Source organism: Dermacentor albipictus, chromosome 1 (genome assembly GCF_038994185.2).
Source record: "Dermacentor albipictus isolate Rhodes 1998 colony chromosome 1, USDA_Dalb.pri_finalv2, whole genome shotgun sequence".
NCBI classification, from domain to species: domain Eukaryota; kingdom Metazoa; phylum Arthropoda; class Arachnida; order Ixodida; family Ixodidae; genus Dermacentor; species Dermacentor albipictus.
In genome coordinates this window covers 506,243,886-506,271,230 of record NC_091821.1, presented here as the reverse complement: position 1 = coordinate 506,271,230, position 27,345 = coordinate 506,243,886, and the positions used below count along the sequence as shown (strand labels likewise).

Sequence of the window (27,345 nt, the reverse complement as noted above, 5' to 3'; positions counted from 1 at the left end):
CGGGAACCTGTGCGGAAGTGTGTGTGTGTGTGTAAGCGATCCCGCAGAGAGGCGGCTTATTTACTATGCCTGGACGAACGTTTCCATCACCTTGAGATCGAAGGGTGATCGAGTGTTTATAAACAGTTAGTGCGGCTGCTCAGCACTTTCTCAAGCAGTCATGTTAGACTAATGTACTTTGTCTCGCAGTCATGCTAGACTGATGAACTGCATGTAGATACTGTAAATAAACCCATATTCCTCGTTCGCGCTGAGAAGCAGTCCTTCCCTTCATCAACGTCCTCAGCGTGGATAAGTTGGACGACGGCATAGGCTAGCTACCTTCTAATTCATGCCCGACTCTAATCTTGATAACTGATAACGAGCGATGGGATTGAGCCCCCATTCCTGACAACAATCAGTTACCACTCAGATTAAAAACAACACTGCTACATCTTCTAAATACATTATGTATATTCCGGAAAGTGTTCATATTTCGAACAAGTGTTGGATATTCCTCGCATTTCTACCTATCTGACCTTCATAAGTATTTTCCTGTAATACATTCCTGCACAATCAACTCTGGCACAGTACCAACGTGGTAATTCGGCTTCATTCACCGTTAAACCGTGCTTTTCTTATATGAATATTGCTATTGATGGTAATTGTTCATCTTTTCATTTACTCGGCAAGCTCTGCGCCGAATTTACAAAACATATTTTTGGCATAATCTTATTGATGGCTTCTGGTTCACGAGCTCTTTCCCTTATGGGCGGCAACAAAGGAGTTTGTCGTGATGATGCGAATTCTGTACGATTATCTGTGCTGCGTTTTATTTCACTTAAAAACTCTTCTATAAAATTATTGAAATGACCTGTCCGGGGAAAAACAAGAACATCCAGACCGAACAGCAAACAAGAAGGTTTTAGTATTGTTTTTTTTTTCGACTATAACTGCACGGACTCCGCGTTGTCTTCTGGAGGGCCTAGGCCACAGAAACGGTGATGAAATGTAGCGCCAGCATCTTCGAAACGCTGGTCGCGAAAGATTATTGAACATGTGAACTAGATAACTCTCCTCGAAATTTGTCATTGGGTTAGTTGTAATTTTCTTGCCAAATGTATTTTTGTTTCTCTGCCCCATGCATCACTCGAAATCAGTCAAGCCTCCCTTTGTTTCTCTTGACTGAAAAACGGTTTGGAAATAAGGTTTTCTTGCTAACCGTAGTTTAGCTGTAATTTTATGATGCACCATTCCATATTATTGTTTTAAGGTCATGTTCTTTGAATGTTTATTGAGCTCTTTCCGAAAGATATTACGCCTACTGCTTAGTTACATTATTTCCTTATCGAACCATTTTTTCTGGCTATTCCTTTGCTTGAACAGCTTCTGTATTGTTGTCTTTGAATTTATTTCATCGAAGTGATTAACTAATATGTCGTACATCTTTACGGAACCGTAAGGTATCAGTCTACTCCAGCCATTGCCACTGGCTAACTTATCAACAAGGGCACTTTTTCTTTGATTTAAAAACAAGGCCTTCTTCATATACCCTCTTCCTTGCGTGTCGTCTTTCTTAGAAGGTTATGACTACGAAATACTGGCCTGTCACGTTTTGACATATCACATCGCTACTGTGCCAATATGATTTATACGTGACTGAAAAAAACTTCTCTTCATTTGCCTCGGGTGTACTCTCGAATTAGGTTTTTCACCCATAACCTGCAAGACATCTAGATAGGCACTAAAAGTCAGATAGGCATTACAATCCCTGCAGAAACAGGGATTGTAGACACGTTAAGCTGTTGAAGGACAGCTTTTTATCTACAGTCCCTCCATCTGTATATGTACAGGATGGCAAATAAACAATTTCATTTCATTTCCAGTCGGTTTGCTCGAAGCCAAAGCACCTATGTTGAAGTCAACAACTACGACGATATTTTTATTTTACACCTTCCTGAGCAGGTTATCCAGTTCTTGTAAAAGTCATTTATGCTGTCTCCAAAGAGTCTGTATATCGCACATATAAAGCAGCTTTCTGACTTAGTATCCACTGTTAGCACCAACTCAATGCGTTGTGTATTCCGCAATCTCCGACACATGGTTATCATGGACAAGCACCCATATACCTCCAATGCTACCAGTAGAAAGATCACAACCAGGCGAGAATACCTATGGCTCAGAGCGGTGTAGAACAAAAAAAAAATCAACTTTTATTTTCCAGAAAACAAAAAGTGGACGCTAATTCATGTCTCAAAGCTTCGACAATAGCCAGATGGGGCCCACCATATTTCACATGTCAAGGCCAGCATAGTACATAGTGAGACATACTTGTTGGTGTAATTGTGTACAATGATTGTGAAACACGAATAAACTATGGCTACAGCAACAATAAAAAGATCTAGCGTAGTGCACCAACTAATTGCAATACATAACAGAAGAAAGCACGTGATCCTGGATATTAAAATTGAAATTGAAAAGTGAAATGAGGTTTCAACTTGCAGTGATGCGTGTAATGATGACTAAAATTCGTATGCGATGTCAGTGGTACACAATTAAAAAAACAAGAAAACATTGTTAACCTCTTCTGGCCCGCTGTCGCGATTTTAACACACCGAATCTCAGCTCATAAATCTAGGTGGGGCGGTAAAGCGAAAGCAGTGCTGATTATTATATCATTTGTTTTCATCCAGCAAAAAATGCACCAGTGAGTCAGCAGCTCTGGCGGAGACTAGAACGCTTTGCGTATAATGCTTCCCACGAGGGTGAGTGCACTTAAGAAACTCATGTGGCTGAGTCCTTTCGGTGCGTAAACTAAAGTCGCCATCGCTGCAATACATTGTTTTACAGTCTGCATTAAGAAGTGAGATGGATCACTTGGCAAGTCTGACCTTTTTCAGTGCGAGAACAGCTCGTATAAACACATGATTTTGTGCTAGATGCCCGTGCAAGCTTTCTTTAAAGGAGTCTGCAGATCTCACTCGGGGTACCAAATTGTGTGAGAATAATTTTAGATGTTCTTGACTCGGGCATAAAAGCATTTTGAACTTTAATAAGAATGTCTTTTTTTTCAGGTAGACGAAACTCAGGCTGTAAGAGTCACCGAACAAAATATGACCGAAGTTGCTTCCGACTGTACCTCCTAACGTCTGCGTATTTATTCAGACTATTTGGTAGAGTGTAGGCTACTGTATGATGTGGATAACAAAATGTGCCGAAATGTGGAATAACCCATTTCTCAGGATTTACTATGTTTACGATTACTCTACCGTGTTATAAACATGCACTGATGTCTATTACAAGTCTGTGTGAAAATTCAATCCCATATAGTGAGCGATATGTCAATATTTTCGAATGAAATAATGTTAAACTATTTATACTCATCTCTCGTGATGGATGCTTCCCTAATTGTGACATGGCAGATAATCCAGTCCTTAACGTAGCTTTAGTAGTTTTACACAAGAATAATGTACAATATTTTACGTTGGAATTAAATAATGCCTAATATATCTGTACTTTAGCGAAAAACAGCAGCATGTTGAAACAACGTGGGACCAGCCACAGAACGTAGCTTTCTTGACAACTAGTCAACTGCGTCCCATTGTAAAGTAGTTTTCATTTCATTTTATTTATTGAAGCCCGTAGGCATTACATAAGGCGGGGGCAAACAAAGTGTGAGGAACTCTTCATCACGCAAAGAAGAGAAAAGAGGAAGAAAAGACGGATGAAGAGTAGAAAAGGAAACAACGCTCAGCAGGGAACCGAGCAAGCGGTACTATCATCAAGATCACGGTACAAAATAACTATAGATTACAACGAAATACATACTACATAAATACTACTAAATACATACTATGCATGAGAACGAATCACTATCAATTAATTACTTAAAAGGGGTCAAGTAGCAAATGCAGCTTTAACAAACCATTCTAGGTGCAGTGGATTGTTAGTTTCTCACGGAAAGTCGTGTGGTCGGCGGAACAGACAATACAGTCGGGCAGAGTGTTCGACAGCGCTATTGCATTCGAAAAAAAAAGAATCCTTCGTCGAAGACGTACGGCACTGAATGTGTACAATTGAACAGCTGTGGTTGAGGCGGGGAGAGATTCTGGACGGGGGTTGTAGTCGAGGGTGTCTGGCTATTGGGTGATAGTAGAAAGAGGGCAGTATGCAGAGACGCGAGATGATACGACGTGCTTGGAGACTGGGAAGATCGAGTGTGCGTTTTATTTCAGTTATGCTGGTTTTACTGGAGTTTGACATGATAAAGCGTACAGCACGATTCTGAATGGCTTCTAATTCGTCGAAAAGACGAAAAATGCATCGCTCTCCCTTAGCGACATTCTCGAAGAACACTGCAAAGAACAACTTATGATAATCTCTGATCAACTCGACAACATAAATTTATCTGAACCGGAAAGAAGAGAACTTAAATAATACGCCCAAACTAGGGAGGAAGAATTACTAGATAAATACCAGCGCAAAGATATTAGAGCTGCAGATCCACCCAAGGAAACTAATGTAACCCCTGCGGCACGTAGCTCCACCGACAGTTCTACAGGCGAGCATCCAGAGCGCTGAAGCAATGTAGTAGACATATCCCAGAGTCTAAATTATAAGATATAACAAAGATATAACAGAGTTTTCACGACGCATGCGCATCAAGGAGTTCTTTTTCGGTAGACCAGATGTAGGAAAAGAAGATAGAGACTCTCCTAGGCCACCTAGCACGTGGACACCGGAAAGCGAACAGTGCCCAGACCTCGATTTATACTTCAAACTGATATCAAAGGAAATTCTATGGTCAACGCGGCATTGCCGGAAACGCAAAAATTTGTCCCCCACTGAACACCAAATCCTTAAAAAACTTGCGAAAAGGAATGATAGTGTAAGAAAACCAGCAGACAAAGGCGGCAGTATCGTAATCTGGCTTATAGAAAAGTACAACAATGAGGCCTCTAAACAACTGAGCAACCACACCCATTACAGAAAACTTGACTCTAACCCAATTTCAGATTACAGCAATATTGTGTTAAACACAATAGCGAAGCTCTGGTCCAGGGAACTAATGACGCAATCTGAATATCGCTTCATGATGCCCAAGAACAAAACAGCAGGACGCTTTTATCTTCTTCCTAAAATACATAAAGTTCCGGTCGAAGAAATATTTACAGCAGAAATCTTATACTTCAAACTGATATCAAAGGAAATTCTAGAGTCAACGCGGCATTGCCGGAAACGCAAAAATTTGACCCCCGCTCAACACCAAATCCTTAAAGAACTTGCGAAAAGGAATGATATTGTAATAAAACCAGCAGACAAAGGCGGCAGTATCGTAATCTGGCTTATAGAAAAGTACAACAATGAGGCCTCTAAACAACTGAGCAACTACACCCATTACAGAAAACTCGACTATAACCCAACTTCAGATTACAGCAATATTGTCATAAACACAATAGTGGAGCTCCTGTGCAGGGAACTAATAACGCAATCTGAATATCGCTTCATGATGCCCAAGAACAGAACAGGAGGCTGCTTTTATCTTCTTCCTGAAATACATAAAGTTCCGGTCTAAGAAATATTTACAGCAGAAATCCTAGGTCGGCCTATTGTGTCTAATACCAACACACCTAATGAGTCACTATCCAAATTCTTAAATCACCACCTGTTAAAGATAACCACCACCGTCCCATGTTTCGTTCAAGACACGCCGCACTTCCTTCGAATTATCGACGGCATCAACGCCAGCCAAATCCTTTCTGACCGCGCTGTTCTAGTCACTTTGGATGTTTCTGCCTTTTACACCAACATTCTCATGAGTGAAGGAATTGAAGCCGTTTCTAGATCTCTCGCAATCAATCCCCAAGCGTACGCTCCTGAAATTTACTTATCACTCCTTACGTTAGTTCTCACGCTCAACTATTTCGAATTCGATTCTCTACACTACCTGCAAATTTTTGGCACTAGCATGGGTACGCCATTCGCTTCCACGTTTGCGAACATTTTCATAGGACAGCTTGAAGCAGACCTGCTGAAATCCTACCATTTAAAACCCCACACCTATCTTCGTTACATTTAAATTAAATTAAATTATGAGGTTTAACGTGCCAAAACCATTTTCTGATTATGAGGCACGCCGTGGTGGAGGACTCCGGAAATTTCGACCACCTGGGGTTCTTTAACGTGCACCTAAGTCTAAGTACACGGGTGTTTCCGCATTTCACCCTCATCAAAATGCGGCCGCCGTGGCCGGGATTCGATCACGCGACCTCGTGCTCAGCAGCCTTCGTTACATTGACGACATATTTATAATATGAAAACACAGCACAAGCGCCTTAACCGATTTAATTAGCCATTTCAATCACTTTCACGTGAGTATTAAATTTACTGCTCACCGCTCTTCTAGTCAGATCAACTTCCTGGACACGACGGTCTACATAGAAAACGGAAAACTGAGAACGACACTTTACTGGAAGCCTACAGATAGCGAGAAATATTTACACTACAACAGTCATCACCCGCGGCATTGCAAGCAAGGAATTTTTGTCGGACAAGCAAAACGTATAAGAAGGATCTGCAGCGGAGACCACGATTATATCCACCACCTAAATGACCTTAGAACAACGCTAGCAGAAAGGAAATATCCCCAAGTTGCTCTCGATAGGGCTTATGATGCCGCATCAAGATTGGAGAGACAGTCGGAATTGGCGAAGAGACAGCACACACTAGAATCTGACAGACCGCCGGCCTTTATAACAAAATATTCTAATGCACTCCCAAACATAAACAACATCCTAAGAAAATACCACCCAATATTATCAAGTAACGAGCATCTGCGAAAAGCGTTCCCGGATGTACCTAGGTTTACCTATCGCCGAAAAAGGAACATTAAAGACTTGTTAGTGCACGCAAATGTCAGCCAACAGCATTCCGCCGTAATAAAAGCATGTTGTCGCCATAGGTGCAAAACCTGCAGGCACCTTCAAAGTGACATTAAAATTAAAAGCACCGCAAATAGTTATACACATGAAGTCAAATCTAGCTTCCCTTGTACAAGTTCGGATGTGATTTATATGCTTGAATGTTCGTTCTGCAGGAAACAATATATTGGTGAAACAGGACCATCAATGAACGTCAGATTAAACGGACATCGCGCGGACACAGCTAAAGAGCTTCCCAAAGCCGTCGTCGAGTATTTCAACCAACTAGGTCATAACTTTGATGAACTTAAAGTCTACGTCTTACAGTCAAATTTGCGTTCTGAACGAGAAAGAAAATACAGAGAAGCATACCTTATCCATAAGGTCAAGACATTGCAACCAATTGGCATAAACGTTTCAAAGGGAGCTTTAGAATCTATTCGCTATGCTAAACACGCGTGCATTGACAGATCGGGGGGGGGGGGGGGCTGGCCCCGGCTTTGACCTTGTGCACAGGGTTCCGTACTCAAAATTCGCCACGCTAACACACCTTCCCTCGTTTCCGCACCCTCCCGCCTCACACCCTCTCTCCTTTATAAGAACCCCACCTATATATACTGTGGCGAGGAAAGCGTACGTCGCATTGAAGAAGACAAGTCCACTTGTCGAAACGTTGGCTCCTGCATTCACTTTGTTCACGTTTTGCTCACCGTCATGATTATCTACAGATACACAAAACACAGGAAATGAACTCTGAAGTATGTCTATACAGGCACAGTTCTTATGTGTCTTGGAGTCGAGTCATATATAGCACAGTCTTGTAACAAGGCCAGGCAAAGCATCTTGAAGGCTGCCTGGTATGGCAGCCTTCAAGGTTTGAGGTGCTTCATACACTTGAAAGCAATGCTTTCAGTCACTGATAGCGTACACACTGTGCCAGACTGAGAAGTAAGGTTACTTGAAGCATATTTCACACTGTATAGTGAACAGAAATATTCTGCAAATGCATCAGCAGTGTTCGAGCCAGCATCACCATTTTTATCAAGAAGACATACATCTTTGGCGCTCTCTTTAGAATAGTGAGAGCGCACGAAGCTCCAGAACTATTTTGAATTATGTGTCACACTGGCTTCAATAATATCAATGTGGTCGTATTGATGATTGTATTAATAATAATAATTATAATCTAAGTGGTAACGTGGAACTCCAGGCTAAAAACAAAAGGCTCAGACCTGTATGCTAGAGCATCTGACAGCCAGCCATCTAGAGCAGGAATTGGCAGAATCCAGAAGCCATCCCCTTCCCCTCCGCGTGCACGCGCACACACTCGCACACACACACACTTACTCAATCACACAGTACGGCACACATGCAAACAGGCGAAGTGTGCACAACACACAGAAGTGCCAATTCAGTCCGGTCGCAAGGAAGGGGAATACAAATTGCCAGGGGAGTAGAGAGAAAGCTCTGTATGCGAGATATAATCATGGAGTTGTGATGGCGGGACATACGATGGGGCTCTGGCTGTGCTGACGACTTGTTCAGACGAACTGAAGAAAGATGAGTGCTGTCCAGAGAGCCGTCAAGCACCCTACAGAATAGGTAGACTAGTGCAATGTTGCGCTGGTATTGCAGAGTGTGCCCCTTTAGGGCCTTCCCTGATGACCTGAGGTCATCAGGGAAGGGAGACATGGTACACAAACCCAAGAATGGGCCGATCCTTACATAGAGTGCTGGTGACATATGCGGAAAAGTTGAGAGAAGAGCTGAATGTTACACCCAGATTGGGAAGGGCCCGAACAGTCTTTATAGAAGTGCCTCCGAGGAAGTAGGGTGAACACGCAGCAGTTTTGTTGTGGCTGATACGCATGACAGCACTTTCTGCAGTGCTACTACAAAATTTGTTATTGTAGGCCCAGTCATTCACCTTTACGGAATGTATTTATTTCAAGCAAATATGCTGTACATCGGCCTAATGTTGCAGTGGAAGTGTTAGCGTGTTCATCAAACACATTCTGCAGAGGTGCATTAGAAACTTGGTTTTTGAGTTTATCGTTTTCCTGACTACAGTTTTTAGTATCACAGCAAGAAAGGTTTTAGTATAAGCTGAAGAGATTTGCGCAGTTTAAGCATACCAACTGCACAAAGATCTGATGACACCTTTTCACCTTCTCCACAATGCACTCCCACCATCTGCACTTTCCATAAACAAAAAGTGAGATAAAAAATCAATTACAGTTTCATTGACCCAGTACTTGCTGCTTCTGAAGCAGGCATTAAAACAATCCTGGTATACGCTGCTACATGCATAAGTCTTGCATGATGCAGGTCCTGCTATGCACTGCATACGGTGCACACGTTGCAAATATCATATCCTTTTTGCAATGCTCAAGTATAAGAACACACTGACAACATGGCTGCGCTTTATCACGTATTCTTCAATGCGTCAATGTTTTAGTGCTGCACGAGCGATTTATCCTCAACTAGCCCATACGACGCACGCACTTGAAAGAAGTAAGTGAAGGAGTACAGTGAACTTGTACTGAACTGGATCCACAAGCCGAATAGAAGAGCACACTGTCAGCTGAAACAGACGGCATGGCTGATGATGTATACGTACTTCCCATGGTTCGGCTGCTCGTTAGTGTCTTTCGCTTTCGAAAATTATCTTTGCCAATGAAAACAGCACAGAGCTCGCCCGTTAAACTTTAGCCACCTGAGACCACACGAAACTCGCAGCGGTTGACTACCCAAAGTTTAACACGGTTCATTCCCCTCATCCCACGCCACACGAAGCCAGGCGTGCCATATTTTAAATCCATCGCGGCGACCGCGCGCAGTGGCGGTCACTGTACGTATTCGGTAAAGAGATGGCGTCTGTAAACGATTCTTTACTTTCAGTTTGCCGAAGATTAATATTTCGACATTCAAAAACTTCCCTCGTTTTGAAGGTACTTACAGAAATGTCCAGAAGGGCTGCCGCGTAATGTTTTTATTGAGCGCCGTAAGCGAAACCTATGACGAGTGCGGCGCGTCATCCCTCATACTACGCAATAGAGGCGCTTCCGACAGATGGCGACTCCGTACGTTCTCGCCCCCAACACATGAAAACAAAGCGCTGCAGGATTGTAGGTCTGTCTGTGGTGGCTGCTGTGAATCCCGCCCACGTGTCACCCACGCGCCGCCTCTCGCAGTCACCCCATTAGTGAGGCAGTCGCGCCACCGTTCGTTCTGTTTGTAACGTGGAGCGCGAGGCAGATCCTCCACGCCACCCAATATATCGCGAAATAAAAGCACGTATGGAGCTCCGCTCAATTTTCGCACAAGGAGTATCGTAATCGTTGGCGAATTTTTATTTTCATGAACTTTCCTGCACGAAGTGGGATTAGCATAACGGATTGGCTACACACTCGAATGTATGCGAACAGCAGCGTTTGGTCTGGTATGTGCGGGGGGCGCTATAACGCTATAACGTAAAACTATTCTACTTCTGCAATCAGCCCACCGAGATCGGTCAAAAACTTTTTTGGACCACCCATACTTCACCTGTCTGTCACGCAACCTCTCGAAAACCGCGAAAGCTCCCCATCTGATATGACGTGTACACACTAATTATGCATAATTTGACCGAACAAAACAAAACTTGTTGTTTCTGATTCGACGCCTTTTTGCCATTCGCTCTCGGCTATTGGTCAAAAGTTTTTGGGCTACACCCACTTCACCTGCCTGTCACGCGGCGTCAAAAAACCGCAAAAAGTTACGCGTCAAAGTGACGCGTACGCGTTAAAGATGCATTAATATGCCGAACAAAACTGAATTTTTTTCTGAATAGCCGCAGGCTGCCCCGTTCCGAAAGGAATAAAAGATGGCTGCCGCCAATCGCTCCGGCACTGACTACTCGCCCCTGCCGGAGACCATGGGTTTATTTGCGTGTAATAAAACATTTTGCGTGGCCGTGTAACGTTTTAGAGAACTTTCGGCACGTTTACGACCTCATTCTGCCATCTCTTCTTTGCTGAGGATCCGTTTTGGCGTCATTCTTAAGCTTCGGTTACATGTCGCCGTGATGGTCGACGAGCACGGAGGAAGGAAATTGAGGAGAGGCCCTACCCCTCCGCGAGCTAGGAGAAAAGTGTGGAGGAAATGACGTAGTAGGTTCTCCTTTTTTTGCTGTTTTTTTATTTATTTGCTGTAGCGGCCACGCCTTTCGGGCCACAATGGCGGCTCTGTTATGGTTATGGGCGCTCATACGTGTTGCTCCGTAGGTTTCGTACCGTGGCAAAGGCGCCGTGCGGGCAGGATTGCGTTGGTCTCCGTGTTTGTTGCGGTCGGTTATCTGGACCGCGCTCTCCCGGATGTTGCCCTGGCCAGGTGGGACAAGAGGAACTAAAGTTCGTGAAATGAACGCGCATGCAACGCTGTACGCAGTGCACCTCGACATGGCAATTGCAACAGACGATTGAATACCCGCGGGAAATTTTGCCCTCTTTGGCGGAATCATGCTAACGTGCCATAGCAGGCCGAAACCGATGCGTTTCAGAACATGTACAATGAACGCCTTGCAGGTCAGTGATACCTGCTTTTGACAGTGCATATGGTGTACTTGCGGCACGTAGAACGTACGTTATGAATTCATAGTTTGTGTTCAGTAACAACTTGCTTTTGTGCATATTAAAATACATCTTGCTTAGCTGTTGCTTGTTCCTCGCAGCATTCGCGACAGCTCGAAGTCTTTTAAGCAGAGCGCGTTCGAGGTTCATGCACACCTGCACAGGTGTAGCTCAATACACGTGCTGATAGAGCGTTACGCAGAATGTGTGCATTTTGCTGCCCTCGGCAGCGTGCGCCTGCCAGCCGACCCTTCATCCTGGAAGATGGGAAGCGGCTGCTTTGACTTGAGGAACGAATATTCCCTACCGCAGGCGTATCTTATATGAGCGCGCGAGAAGCGCAGGGAAGTGAAGGGTAGCGGATGCGCTGCAAGAATGAGCAAGGCTCCACAGAACGTACGCCTGCGAACACATCACAAGGCTGTTCCATGGTCGCACGTAGGCCGGTTCTACGCGCGTACTGTTTTGCACCGTGCGCCGGCTATCGCAAAACTTTGGTTCCGTGATGCTTCACTTACCGTGGTAAGAAGGCACCTCAGGCCGCAGTCAACGAATCGAAAGGCGGAGTCACAAATGACACTCTGCTTCCTCGCCGGCATGCTGTCGTAATGATGCGCGGCCACCCGAATTTTGTTCAATAAAGCACGACGATTCCTTAAGCGTGAATGTGTTTGTGCTCATAAACTACAAATGGATCGCAAATGGGTCGTTGTGTCGTACGTACGTGTATCCAGTACGTTCTTGCAGTGCAGTGAGAATGCATACATATTTTGCGTACCACCAAACGTCTGGCTTGCAAGTCCGCCTGAGAGCCACAGGAAGCCCAAGCAGAGAAAAGAAAGTAGAAGGCAGCGATAAGTGACCTTTCTTTTAAAAACACGCAAGAACTGGGCAGCGGCCGATAACTGGGGTTGATGATACCAGTTCAGTTGGCTGGCCTTGTAAGGCATGTTTATTTTCATAAGAGCCGGTAAAAGCAGCCGGTTCGACCTCACGGCCCAATTTGCAAAGTTCACTATGAACTTCTTTTAACATGACTTCGGCAACGGTAATGCAATGAGACATCGCGATTGTTTAGTATTGCTGCGGAGCGCACGCGTCCGAGCAGCCCGGTTGCGCGCAGCGCGGCGTGGTTTCGCGAGAAATGTAAGCAAGAGAGGAGAGGTGGCCCGATAGGCGGAACAACGCCACGAGCAACACCAACTTCCGGCTTCAATGTAGCTTCGCAAAGAGTAACGTCAGGGCCTCTCCTGAGTTTCCTTCCTCCATGTCGACGAGCCACCGCAAGATAAGTAAAAGAAAGCGGACCAATCGCAGACGCCGGCACCACCCGCTTCATCCGGTTATCGATATTCAGTGCACTGGCTCGGCCCCATTGAATCCCTCTCCACTTGAGCATGCTCCTCGCCTCTTGTGAGCCAATTAGATAAGACAAGCCACTCAGTGCAGGCAATGTTATTCGTTTTCCAAGCAAACAAAAGTGACCTCCTATGAACGAGGGGAGCATTTGATTGGTTTGTTCAGACAACCATGCGGGTGACCGCCCGATACTTGCGGCGGTGATTACACAAGCTTTACGTCGGGAGATTGGAATAAAATCATATTGGAACAGTGTTGCGTTATACGGCGCATGATGTATAAATAGCAGACACACCGCGGAATCGCGTTCGATGACCGAAAACTATACTCGCCGCTATAGCTGTGATTAAATGCTGCTTTTCTTGCGCGGTGCAAATAAAACGGTAAATTGCGGACACTTTTGGTAGTCTTTCTTTCTTCATTATCGCTAACGTGGCAACATGATAGTCGGAGTTTCATCTTTTCTTTTATGTCTATAGCACAGATTGGAAACACAAGTTTCCCATTCTGGCTTTATTTTTCAAATTAATACTGGAGACTACGCACGCAATGTTGACTAACCACACAAGTGGACAACGAATATAAACGATAGTTCCTGTTCTTTGTCTAGTAAACCTTTGAAGTGCTGTTTTTCAATGATGCTATTCTAAGTAGCGTCAACGGAAGCCTTAACGTAATTTTAAGTTACTTGAACAGCCTACACAATCCAGATGCATTTATGGTTGGGTATACGTTCTAGCATTTTATGGCTAATCAGTTCATGCGTGATGTCCCGCATGCTAAAACCGTGACAAGAATCAGAACAGCAGCTTGGGATTGTTGGTTTTCCATCCTGGTGTTAACAGCGCAAAACGTAGACGAGACACGAGAAGGGAGAACGACTCCACAAGCGCTGGCTTTCAACAACGTTTATTTCAAGAATCAGTTGCAGCAGTTGCACACTCTACCCACCACGGCAGCCCAATGGCTATAGCGTTGCGCTAAGGAACTCAGGTCGCCGGTTGTATCTCGGCCACGACGGCCGCATTTCGATGGGAGCAAGAACGTTAACTACCATAGGTGGTCAAAACTAATCCGGAGTCCTTCACTACGGCGTACCCCATAATCAGAGCACGATTTGGGCACGATTGGTTCAATTTTATTTTCTGTTTCATGCCGTGACTTTTCGCGGGCGTTCTACACCCATTCGCATGTTTTTTTTTTTTTTTTTTTTCTTGGAGCAGGTTCACCGCAAGCCTCGCTGGTATTATGGCTTACGGCTACCGTATTGAAGAGGCGAACCTGATCTCTCACCTGGTACTCAACAGCCTTCCCATCATGGAGCCCAAAGATGTTCCATTCGACCTCGCCGCCATTTTACTGTGAGTGTGGAGCAAACGTTGACGACCAGAAATGCATATAAGTAATGATAACGACCATAGATAGCTTCTATGTGCTACTTTCACAAATATATCTTGCTGATGCTTCACCGAAACGAGGCATTCGTTCATGTCTACCTTAGAAGAATGGAATGTCACCAACAATGGTTCTGAACATACCTAAACATTATGCTTCCCATGTGCTGCAGTGCCAGGTTAGGCTGTGGCGTCGATTGCAAGCTGCACATATCTCTTAATAAATTGTGTGTCCCTATTGTCACGAAGAATATATCATGCGCCAGCTCCTAAAGATTACATCTGGTTTCTGCATAGTCTTGTGGCGCAGTGATAATTGTCACTGACCGTTATGGACCTAAAGTGCATTTGCACTGTTTATACTGCTGTGCACCTCACACACTTTCCCGGCAAGTACGTGGTGCACGCCTCCATAATGTCATAGCGTTGCTGATTGGAAAGCGGTAGCATAATCAAATAAATGAATGAAATAGGCACACTATTAACGCGATAGCGTTAAGGAGCTCGTGTCGCAGAAAAGCCGGTGTCGTCGGCGTCGGTGTCGGGTGTCGGCGTCGGCGGCGTTGACCGTGAGCGATAAATCACGGCAGGCGCTTCATAAATAAAAAGCAACTTCCAAGATTGGCCCGGTGGGAATCGAACCAGGGTCTCCGGAGTGTGAGACGGAGACGCTACCACTCAGCCACGAGTTCGATGCTTCCAAGCGGTGCAAACGCGCCTCTAGTGAATGCGGTGTTGCCTTCGAAACGAGCCGTGGAAAGTTATACTGCGGTGTATATCGGTAATTATGAACATGTAACGTACAGAAGTCACAATTACACGAGTTGCGAAGTGCGTTTCCGCTGCATTTCTTCTGCGCTTTCCGCACACGCAGAGCCATCTTGCGGCAAACACAGAAGACCCCCTCATCTCAATGTACGGCGCTGCCCCGACAGGAGGCGCACCGCGCGCGCATTGGGACCGCTGCCAGGCGCGTCGCGGGACTCCCTCTCCCCTGACGACGCTTCGCCGTGCTCCCGGTCCTTTCTTTAGATTACTATCTATCTCTCTGCCCGTGCCGATCGCGACGTTTGGCTGGCGTAGATCGTTTCCCCTCCGAGACACCGAGTTCTTTGGTTCGTTCCGTTCGCTCAGGCGCACGTTTCGTTGCCGCGCCGAACGCTGCGTTGCTCGACGCTCACCGCGTGATAGGTGGGCGCTAAGTCCGATGCGGGCGCATCGTAAGTGATCGCTGTGCCGTAGCGCATTGTCTTATACCCCTTGGCGGGTCGACGGGAACGCTGTCGCGTCCCACTCTTGAAGGCGAAGCTTAAGCGTCCTCCAATTTTTAAAGAACGTCATTGATGTGGGACGAAATAAAGCTTTAAGAATGCAAGGAGCCATAGAATGTACACTTACTCCGTCGTCATCGTGTCTGCAGCGACCCGCTGTTGTCCCTGATGAACATAGCCGGTGACTGCGTGGGAGTTGCGGTGGTGCAGAGCGTCATGTACAGGGACCTCTCTGTCGAACCGAGCGGCCTCGGCGGCTTCGACGAGGCCCTGCCGACAGCGCACCCAGTGGCCGCTGTCACGTCCAGCGAATGTGACGTCTCTTGCGAGCCGTACTTCCGCAGTCACCGATTCCCGACTCCGATGTCCAGTGAACAGGATGACGTACCACAGCTTTTTGGTCCACCGGCAGCCAAAGAATGGATAAGCACACCGCCACCTGTTCAAGCTCCGACGCCCAAAGAACCGGAAACCTTGCCTTCGCCTGTTCAACCACCGACAACCCATGAGCAGGACAACTTGTGCACGCAGTCAAGCGCTTTGGTAGCGGAGAGCAGGTGCCAGTCTCACACATGACATGTGTGAATAGTGGAGTCAACTTGACCGCATCTACTACTACCACATAACCTGATGCCTGTCTTCACGTCCGCAGTGAATGTGAAACATTCTACAATACATTTATTGCCGCGTTTTCGAAAAATAACCTAGTTGTATTCAAATGTGTGCTTCTTGTTTTCAATATTGCCATGCGAATTGGCAGTACCTGCGAACTGTGAAGTGGCGTCTGAGGCTGCGGTACTACCGCATCTATATACACTACTGAATGAAAATATATGATACTTCATCCTTTGGAATATTAATTACATACTTTGAAAAGCCCCCAAATGCTGTTTCATTTTCTTTAATGTCAAACAGAATGGCAACCAGACAATACCGTTTGTAGACCAAGGAGCACAAATGCGCAGCATTTTGCTGAGTGAAACTTCCATGAACTTCGCAGTTTCCGTTCTGTTGATTTCTTGAGCTCATTGTTGCCTATCTTTTCGTGTTTGTCTACCAGTGGATGTGTGTGTGTGTTTTTCTTCGGCTTTGAGCTGTTGTTATATAGACTTTCAATACCAAACCAAGCTTCTCCCTCAGCGGACCTCCCCAGCTATAATTAAAATTTATCTCACCAAAGCACTCTTATATTGTGGTAATGGCTTATGTATACAGCTTTCACCTATGCTTTCTTGTAATCCGCAACATGTCTGCCTGATGGGTCGGCTGCGGCATGAACAACATAACATGCTAACAAGAATTCAAGAGGCTAATGCCTTATACAGGCTATCGGTCTAGCGTAACGCAGCGTCAACTATCTGAATAGTTTACCTGAGCAGACCCAACATGTAAAATATGCTATCTTTTTGTTCACTACTCGATGTGAGACGCATAGCATAGCACGTGAGTACAAAGTGCGCTTCTGTTTCAGGACTCACCGTTAGTGCACGATCTTGCTCGAAATGACGACGGTAGCTAGCTCCGCGGGGTGGTCGAGCTCGTCACACACATCGCTACGGCGGACTGGCCACAAAGCAGACAGTTTTAAAGGTGCCTTTATTAAGCTGTTATATTCAAAATAGAATCGAATGCCAGAGCATAAGAGAAATAAATGTAGGAATGATAAGCCTACAATAAATTTTAATGTCAAGTATTTGAAAATTAAGAAATAATATGACAGAAATAATAGACAATTTTTGAAATTAAAGTAGCCATTTGGTCTTCCCAATAAGGAAGTAAATTGTAATAAAAGCGTCCCTATGGCTCTGTCCCAGCCAAGACACCCAAAGGAAAGTGACTGGCAAATCTAGTGAAAGCACAAGTTGAACTTCTAAACGTTTTATTCGTCTTGGAAATTGGCAGTCGGATAGAATAAAATTCTGGCTTCTTTTATGTACATGGCCAAGCAAAAGTACAGGGGATAAAGCCAGGCTACAACTGGTATATAAATGTTCCATAGTGACATGCAGATGGCGCAGTTTTGCAAAACAAAAAAACTTCCTTGAGGCGCACGTTTTCTATTCCACGCAAAGCACAAATATAGAAAGCCAGGAAACAATGTCAAACAATTTTGGGGAATCTTGAGGTAAGGAGAAGTTTTCGTGTACTTCGCGTGTGTTGCATAACCCAAAGTAGGCCAAACAGGGCCATCCGTGAATGCTCATGCGAGTGGGTCCGCCATTTCATTGAAGTAGAATCCCCGGTTCCTTGGTATTCAAATCAGTGGAAGTGTGGAGGAGCCATTGAACGAAATGCTCAATGAATCGGCGAACTTGGGGATGCGGTAAATGCTGTGCGTACAGAAAGTTGGTCACTATGGCAGCTAATGAAGAATTTTGGAAACGTTTCCGTAATGCTAATACAATCGCTAGTATGTCTGCCTGAAATATGCGTGTGAAGTCCCAAAGACCCTGACCATTGGCCCGATGGTCATCTGCTTCCCTGTCACCATCTATGGGGTGCTCTGTGCTGAGGCCCAAGTAGCAGTGCTGCTATATATAGCTCGTTCTTTGAACAGTAGTAGTTGCACGAAACAACGATGACACAGCAATCACGCAGTAATGTAAAGCGGGTCAGGTAATCAGTTTAAAGAGCAGGCGAGACAACCTGAGTTAAACAGGAACAAGCACCGGTTGGCGACGACTTCTGCGCTGCTCACCATTGTTGTGGCACAGCTACCGAGCTGCGCCACAACATTAGTGTGTCATCGCTGCTTCGTTACTGGGCCCAGTAACGAAGCAGCGATGACACACTAATGTAACAAACGACGCGTGAAGAAATACATGAACAGTTTAGTCGGTCATGCACTGTTTCAGTAGATGAAATTTATTGGCAGACAAGAATGGCAGCAATAAATTTCCGTTGAAGGAACGTTTTCTACACGGCGTATTTCTTAGCTGCACCAATTTTTTTTAAAAGCGCCTGTCTCTTCTAACCTTTGATCTAAATTATTCGATGCGGCGCCAATTATTACTACCAGAAATCAAAATTTATAACTGAATACTTAGCAAAATTACGTAAATTAGCTTTTTACTTATTTATATTACACAACCTATATCAATGTACGAAATGTAGCTACTCATTATGCACGGCACATAGACTAACATCCAATTTTCAGAACTACAGCAGTTTCAATATATAAATTTTCATAGTTTCCGACGAAAGGTATTGGCGTTCCACTTTTGTGCTTCCATGCCCAAAACACGAATTTAGTAAAGAGTAAGTGGATCAATAGTAAATCTTTATCGCAGATTTGACGGCGCGTATTTCGGAACCGGTGCCATCCTCATTATCCGTTCTAAGTCGATATGCCTTGCATACTCACTAGCTGGAATTCGTAGATGGAAATATGTGCCGTGAAGTAATTTATTAAAAAGGTAATTAGCTTAATTATTTAATTTTATTCCATTAAGCATTTCGATTTAACGTAGAAGTAATGGTCGCGTCATCGAGTAATCTAGATCAAGCGTTTCAATTCTGCTACGTGCCACAGGCAATTTTTTTAAATTTGGTGGAGCTAAAAAAACTCTCTACGTTGGTGAAACAGGAGAATGAATTAACGTCAGATTAAACTTACATCGCGCGGACACAGCTAAATAGCTTCCCAAAGCCGTCGCCGAGCATTTAAACCAACCAGGTCATAAATTTGAAGAACTTAAACTCTACATCTTACAGTCAAATTACCGTTCTAAATGAGAAAGAAAATACAGAGAATCGTACCTTATTCATAAGTTCAAGACATTGCAACCAATAGGCATAAGCGTTTCAAAGGGAGCTTTAGAACCTATTCGCTAAGCTAAATTTCAAGCTATAGACAACAACACTTAGCTTGGATTCTTAGCTTTTCCTTTCCCATCTTTTCCCTTTTTTCCCCTTTCTCTTCCTTTTTTTCTTCCAGCCGGCGTATCAGACGCTGTTGACACGCCGGCTAACACGCGGGCGTAGACACGTGATTGACAGATGGCCGGGTCACTGACCTTGTTGCGCAGCGCTCCTTTATTCTCATATCGACACGCTAACACACCTTCGCTCGATAACGCGCCCACCCGTCTTACGCTCTCTCCTCCTTAGACGAACGCCATCTTTATATATTGTGGCGAGGAAAGCATATGTCGCCTAGAAGAAAACAAGTCCAATGGTCGAAACGTTGGCTCCTGCTTTCACCTTGTTCTCGTTTTGCTCACTCTCTATGTTGGTATTGTTGTGGGCTCAAGAGTCAAGACACGTACGATACTCACGAGTCGAAACATAGAAGGACACGTTGGGCGCACTAAAAAACTTAATTCCTTCACAGAAAAAAAAAAGAAAATAGCACATTGTCTGACAGTAACCGTAGATCACCGTTTCCTAGTGCACATTTGGAACCCTGGCAGCGCAGTCCCACGGGTACATGAACAATTTTATGCACACCTAATAAAATAGTCGTACGGCTACCACCATATTGGAACCCTTAACTTCTTATGCGCAAGAAAGGGGCTCATGTTTTGGTGCTTTTACGTTTTACTTTTTATTTCAGACATGATTAGTTGGACCATACACCCTGCTACCCTAGATTTTGTGCTGATAACTGTTAAATTGTTATAACTGATAAAGTAAAGTAGAAATAATTACGCAGAGAGTCTTTCAAAATGCTCATGTGAAACTTCAATAGAACCACCTCACGAAGCATGAAACTAAGTAACAATTTGCTAATTTTGCTAATGGTGCTTGGAATAAAAGAAAATAATAAATAAGCCAAATATGTGCCTTTCTCATACTTCCCAGCTTCTCCAGTTAGACCACGCAAAAAAAAAACGTTAAGCAGATTTGTTGGCGCGAATATTAGCTATTTTGATGGCCATGCTCGGCTTTGCAAATGTGAAAACGAACGTGTCACAGGGATCATTTTTTTTTTTTTTTGCTCATTGCAGCAAGCATATGGTTGCTTCTTTGATGCAACCTCCAGGCTCTCGAAGTAGTGGCTGTCACCTTGCGGGCTTGCACAAGCGTCCTCGTGCTCGATTATTGTGTTCGATCAGGTTTTCGGTGCAAGCAAGCATGTCTGGTCATGCGTCTTCAACTGGCGTTCAACCTTTACGGGTTGTGCGTAGTACTTTTATAGTAATCTGCAGCAATGTAGAATGTTTCAGAGTATCGTACCGCAATGAATAAGGATATTTGCACAGATGGTGTTGAAGGAGTAAGTGCTTAGACTGCTAGTGAAACTTCTGCCGAAGGCTAGACTGTAATGGACTGCGTGCTCTTCTGTTAGCGAATACGCCACGCGAGGGGAAGAATTGCTCGTCATAAAGTCTACGTACACTGTCGAAACTCTGACGGATAAAAGCAACCCACGACGGGAGAAAATACGGGTTCACTGCATATTTGTCGAGCAGAATCATCCAAACAACAAGCGCTCCTGAGCATGTACTGATATTTGAGATATTGCTACGTAACAGTTTTTGCGATTACGAAGAGGCGAACACTGTGAAGATGACGACAACGATTAGAGTCTAGCGCGGGCTGTTGCCCCTTGACCAAGTGCGCCGTATATTCGTGTAAATATACTTGTATACAGCTTTTAGTCTGCGCTTTCCTATGTAACATATCTGGTGGATGTGGAAGTTCCCAGTACCTCGTCACAGAGCTTCGCAGTGGACGGTACGTCGAGCCTTCCTTCATGGCTCCCGGCGACGACAACTCGACTCCGCCGGCTCCGACACCTACTGCCACTTCGACGACCTACATCATTCTCCCCGCTCCCCGTGATCCTGGCCTATTCTCGGGCAAAGATGGGGAAGACGTCGAGGACTGGATCAGCCTGTACAAACACGTCAGTCGCAATAACTGGTGGGACCCTACTATCATGCTCGACTATGTAGTCTTTTACCTCGGTGGCACACCTCGAGTTTGGTTTCGGACGCACGAAGATAAGCTCACCAGTTGGGATTCGCTTGAGCAAAAGCTTCGAGACATGTTCGGCAACCCCTACGTTCACCAACTTGCCACGCAGAAGGCGCTTTCCGGCTGCGTGCAGACGTCAACAGAGCCCTATGTCACGTACATTCTGGACGTCTTGGCTCTGTGCCGCAAAGTTGACGCACACATGACTGAGACGGACAAGGTTTCCCACATCCTCAAAGGCATTGCCGACGACGCCTTCAACTTGCTCGTTTTCAACAACATGGCGATGGTGGATGCAGTTCTAAAAGGGTGCCGCCGCCTGGAATTCACTAAAAGCCGACGTATTGACCAGCAGTTTGCCCGTCTGCCCAACATCACAGCGACATCTTCCCAACAACACTGGCGATGCTACCACGACCGTGAGGTGGGAGATCGAGGCCGCCTATACAGCTTCCTTCGACTCCAGCTCCTCCAACGCACCTGCAGTCACGGTTTCCCTGATCCAGCCAGTTGCCCGCCAAGAAATTCCAAACATGGGTCTTCACACCATCTGCTCGGCCCATCACCCTGATACCCACCCGGCTTCTTCGACTCCACCCTGTCCGGCATCTTATTATCCACCACGATTCCGCGACCCATTTGAATGGCGCACTGCTGAAGACAAGCCCATTTGTTTTCACTGCCGTCGAATCGGGCACATTTCTCGGCACTGTCGCAGTCGCATGAGTTCCCCGACCCGGTCTACTTATACTGCCTACTCTCGCCCCCCAGGTGGCTCTTCTCGTCCCTATGCCGCACGCTCCCATAATGCCGCCGCTGATTCTCCCGCACCGAACTGCCCCTATTCTCGTTCGCCTTCGCCCCAGCGACGACAATCTCGCTCTCCTCAGCCCCATCGCTCCTATTCGCCGACTCCCTTCGGACGCCGTTCCCAGCCGGAAAACTATACGATGCAGTGCCCCGAGCTGACGCTGCATTGCTCCCTACGCCGCCAAATCCTCCACTGAAGTTGCCCACTCATCTGAACCTTCTTGACGTGGAAGTCGACGGTCTTTCTGTGTCTGCTCTTATAGAAACTGGGGCGCACTTGTCGGTAATGAGCGCCGATTTTCGTAACTGGCTCAATAAAATGTTCACACCCGCCACGACGCCTGTTGTCCATGTCGCCGATGGCGGAACAGCCCCCGTAATCGGCATGTGTACCACCCGCGTCTCCTTCGCCGATCGTTCCACTATCGTGCTATTCAAAGCCGTCGCCCACTGTCCCCACGACACCACCCTCGGCTTAGAATTCCTCTCCGCATATTCTGCTCTCATCGATCGTTCCGCCAGTACTCTCCGCCTTGACCTGCCTGATCTGGATCCCACTAAACCACACCCCAGTCGCCTCAGTTCCGTTGACTTCGCTCGCTTGCCACCGTCGGCACTGATTTACTTTGACTTAGTGTCATCCCCACCAGTCCCCGATGGTCACTACATCGCGGCTCCTATGCAACGCGTCCTCCTTACACACGGGATCACATTACCTCATAGTTTTATCTATTACGGTGAATTGCGTCTGCCTGTCAGTGGTCAATTTCGGCTTGACGACACAAATACTGCCACGCGGAATTTCTATGGCCCAGCTTTGCTCATTTGAGGACCATCATCATCAGCCTGGTTACGCCCACTGCAGGGCAAAGGCCGCTACCATACTTCTCCAACTACCCCCCTCATGTACTGATTGTGGCCATGTCGTCCCTGCAAACTTCTTAATCTCATCCACCCACCTAACGCCCACTGCTACGCTTCCCTTCCCTTGGAATCCAGTCCGTAGCCCTTAATGACCATCGGTTATCTTCCCTCCTCATTACATGTCCTGCCCATGCCCATTTCTTTTTCTTGATTACAAATAAGATGTCATTAACTCGCGTTTGTTCCCTCACCCAATCTGCTCTTTTCTTATCCCTTAACGTTACACCCATCATTTTTCTTTCCATAGCTCGTTGCAGGCGGTGGAAAAAGATGAAACTTAACCGCAAACTGCAGAGACGGATCGCTCACATAACAAAGCAAGCGGAAGAATACGGAGATCAACTCAACAGGCAGAATTGGCATAAACTGTGCGACCAACTTCAAGGCACACTAAGCACGAAGAAGACCTGGCATATACTGCGAGCCCTTCTAGCTACTACCAGAACCAAGACCCAGCAAAGACATGACCTCAAGAAAATCATTAACTCCCATCCAGGAACAGACAAACAAATCCTGGAAGAAATCAAGCGTAAACTTGTCGGAGACAATGCCCCCAAGGTTACCGATCCCCGACCGTACAAAGGCGAACCAAATCTCACCCTCGACAGCCCTTTCACGCTTCCTGAACTCCATGCCGCCCTTGCCAAATTGACCCGTAACACATCGCCAGGAAATGAAAAGGTGACCAACAAGATCCTACGAAACCTCCCAGACAAGGCCCTAAATGGACTCCTCGACTACATGAATAACTGCTGGGAAAAAGGTGTGCTGCCAGCAGAATGGAAGCACGCAAATGTAATTATGATCCCAAAACACAACAAGCCACTACAAATCAGCAACCTAAGGCCCATCTCCCTTACTTCCTGCGCTGGAAAGCTGCTCGAACACATGGTTCACGATCGCCTCACCACATACCTCGAAGACTCAGGACTCATGCCCGACACAATGTTTGGCTTCCGACAGCTCCTCTCAGCACAAGATATACTACTACAGCTCAAGGAAGACCTCCTGGACCACCTAGAACGCCACAAAAAGTTCTCTATTTTGACAATAGACGTAAAAGGAGCCTTCGATAATGTGAAGCATGAAGCAATCCTCCAAAATCTCCAAGATACAAACTGCGGAATCCGGACCTACCAATACGTACACGACTTTCTCAAAGATCGCACGGCTACGGCGGGTATAGGCAACATCCGAAGCGACAAGTTCGAAATGCCCAACAAAGGAACTCCACAAGGGTCAGTCATTTCACCTTTGCTGTTCAATCTCGCACTGATTAAGCTCCCACAACAACTCAATGGCATCGAAGATTTAAGCCATGCAATATATGCCGACGATATAACGTTATGGACAAAAGCGTCCACAACCGGCCGACAGCAAACTACCCTCCAAGAGGCAATCGATCAGATAGAACAGTACCTCTCAAAATGCGGTCTCCAGTGCGCCCCCGAAAAAACGGAGCTACTTATACTCAAGGCAAGGACCCGGGGAAGACCACCAGGCTACGTTGCTCCAGATCCCAACGTCAGACTCAATGGAATCGATATCCCTCAAGTTAACTCCCTCCGCGTCCTTGGCCTCACAATACATAAAGACGGTTCTGGGGCAGCTACACTACCGAAGTTTCAAAAGACCCTAACACAAGTAACCCATCTCATTCGGCGTATAACCACCCAAAGAAGAGGACTTAAAGAGCAAGAAACCGTCCAATTAATCCAAGCACTCCTTATAAGCCGGATCACATATGGCACCCCGTATCTACTCCTCAAGAAAGCTGAAATTGAAAAACTCAACATCATCATCAGAAAAGCAATCAAGAGCGCACTAGGACTCCCCAGTACGACCTCAACCACGACACTCCTCAAACTTGTCCTCCATAACACCTGGGAAGAAATGAGCGAAGCGCACAGAGCCAGCCAGCTGGAACGCCTTAAGCTGACTCAAACAGGCAGAGCAGTAGTTCGCAAGCTCGCATACAGCGAAAATTTCATAGCAGACTCAGACGCGAAAGCCCGATTGCCGCCACTTCTTCGTGACTCTATCTCAGTCGCTCCAATACCTCGCAACATGCATGCAACATACCACAAAGACAGGAGACAAGCAAGAGTGAGAGCGCTGAGCAAGAAATACTCCAAGAACCCGAACACGAGATATACAGATGCGGCAAAATACCCAGATAGAAGAGCATACGCAAATACCGTGACCAACAATCAAGGGAACGAGCTAATCGCTGCCACCATACCGGCCAGAAATCCAGAAACGGCGGAGGAAGTGGCCATCGTCCTCGGCATCGCCACATGCAAAGATACAGCAATCATCTTGAGCGACTCGCAAACGGCATGTAGAAACCTACGAAAAGGCCGAATTTCTGCCGCAGCAGTGAAGATTCTAAAAGAAATAACTAGGTGTCAAGAACTACCCGAAACCTACGTCGCTTGGACCCCAGGCCACGAACACCTGGCAGGAAACGAAGCAGCACATGCTGTCGCCCGAGAGCATACCAGCCGGGATTTCCTGCCGCACGGTCTCCGGAAAGCGACGAGGGTGGAGGACATTCCCATCAACTATGCCGTAATATTGCAACATTACCGACTGGAAAGAAGACAATATCCTCCACCTCATCCAAAATTAAGCAAGGAAGAAGCCACCGCCCTCCGCAGACTACAAACAAATACGTATGTACATGGAATTATCATGCACCGAATGCACCCCACCAAATTCACATACCTATGCCGGTATTGTGACGTTCCAGACACGCTCCCACACATGGTGTTGGTGTGCCCGCACCGCGAGAACAACAGTGAAGATGATGCCTCAGAACCACTACAAGCGATCGAAGAAACGTGGGAGGAAATGTTAAAGGCACAGAGCCTGGAAGATCAGCGAAGTCTGGTGGACCGGGCCCGGGCTGCAGCATTAGCCAACGGCTTTCTGGACTGAGAGAGCCGCCCACCTAGGGCGAAGAAAGGCCACTTTCTCGCTGTTTCTTACAATAAACGTTCATTCCTCCTCCTCCTAGCTCGTTGCGTCGTCCTCAATTTAAGTAGAACCCTTTTCGTAAGCCTCCAGGTTTCTGCCCCATAGGTGAGTACTGGTAAGACACAGCTATTATACACTTTTCTCTTCAGTGATAATGGCAACCTGCTGTTCATGATCTGAGAATGCCTTCCAAACGCACCCCAGCCCATTCTTATTCTTCTGATTATTTCCGTCTCATGATCCGGATGCGCCTTCACTACCTGCCCTAAGTGGATGTAGTCCCTTACCATTTCCAGTTCCTCGCTACCTATTGTAAATTGCTGTTCTTTTCCGAGACTGTTAAACATTACATTAGTTTTCTGCAGATTAATTTTTAGACCCACTTTTCTACTTTGCCTCTCCAGGTCAGTGCGCTTGCATTGCAGTTGGTCCCCTGAGTTACTAAGGAAGGCAATATCATCAGTGAATCGCAAGTTACTAAGGTATTCTTCATTAACTTTTATCCTCAATTCCTCCCAATCCAGTTCTCTGAATGCCTCCTGCAAACATGGTGTGAATAGCATTGGAGAGATCATATCTCCCTGCCTGACGCCTTTCTTTATTGGGATTTTGTTGCTTTCTTTATTGAGGACTACGGTGGCTGTGGAGTCGCTATAGATATTTTTCAGTATTTTTACATACGGCTTGTCTACAGCGTGATTCCGTAATGCCTCCATGACTGCTGAAGTTTCGACAGAATCAAACGCTTCCTCGTAATCAATGAAAGCTGTATATAAGGGTTGGGTATATTCTGCACATTTCTCTATCACCTGCTTGATAGTGTGAATATGATCTATTGTTGAGTAGCCTTTACGGAATCCTGCCTGGTCCTTTGCTTGACAGAAATCTAAGGTGTTCATTATTCTATTAGCGATTACCTTAGTAAATAGTTTGTAGGCAATGGACAGTAAGCTGATCGCGGCCTATAATTTTTCAAATCTTTGGCGTCCCCTTTCTTACGGATTAGGATTAAGTTAGCGTTCTTCCCAGATTCCGGTACGCTCGAGGTCATGAGGCATTGTGTATAAAGGGTTGCCAGTTTCTCTAGAACAATCTGCCCACCATCCTTCAACAAATCTGCTGTTACCTGATCCTCCCCAGCTGCCTTCCGCCTTTGCATAGCTCCCAAGGCTTTCTG

The 27,345-nt window shown here is 45.9% G+C and overlaps 1 protein-coding gene across 3 annotated transcripts in view; it reads left to right on the top strand.

Annotated features, from left to right (window-relative positions):
• The window catches only part of LOC135907588 (excitatory amino acid transporter 1-like), a 273,341-nt gene extending 256,700 nt beyond the window's left edge, over positions 1–16,641 (top strand). Inside the window, exons 8-9 of one of the 3 annotated variants that reach the window (XM_065439268.1) lie at positions 14,092–14,229; positions 15,683–16,641. In XM_065439268.1, coding sequence (XP_065295340.1) covers positions 14,092–14,229; positions 15,683–16,109 — 565 coding nt within the window. In that variant the 3' untranslated portion in view covers positions 16,110–16,641. The remainder of the gene's footprint in view (positions 1–14,091; positions 14,230–15,682) is intronic. The other 2 variants (XM_065439269.1, XM_065439267.1) reach the window with 2 other exon arrangements.
• Positions 16,642–27,345: the final 10,704 nt, after the last annotated feature.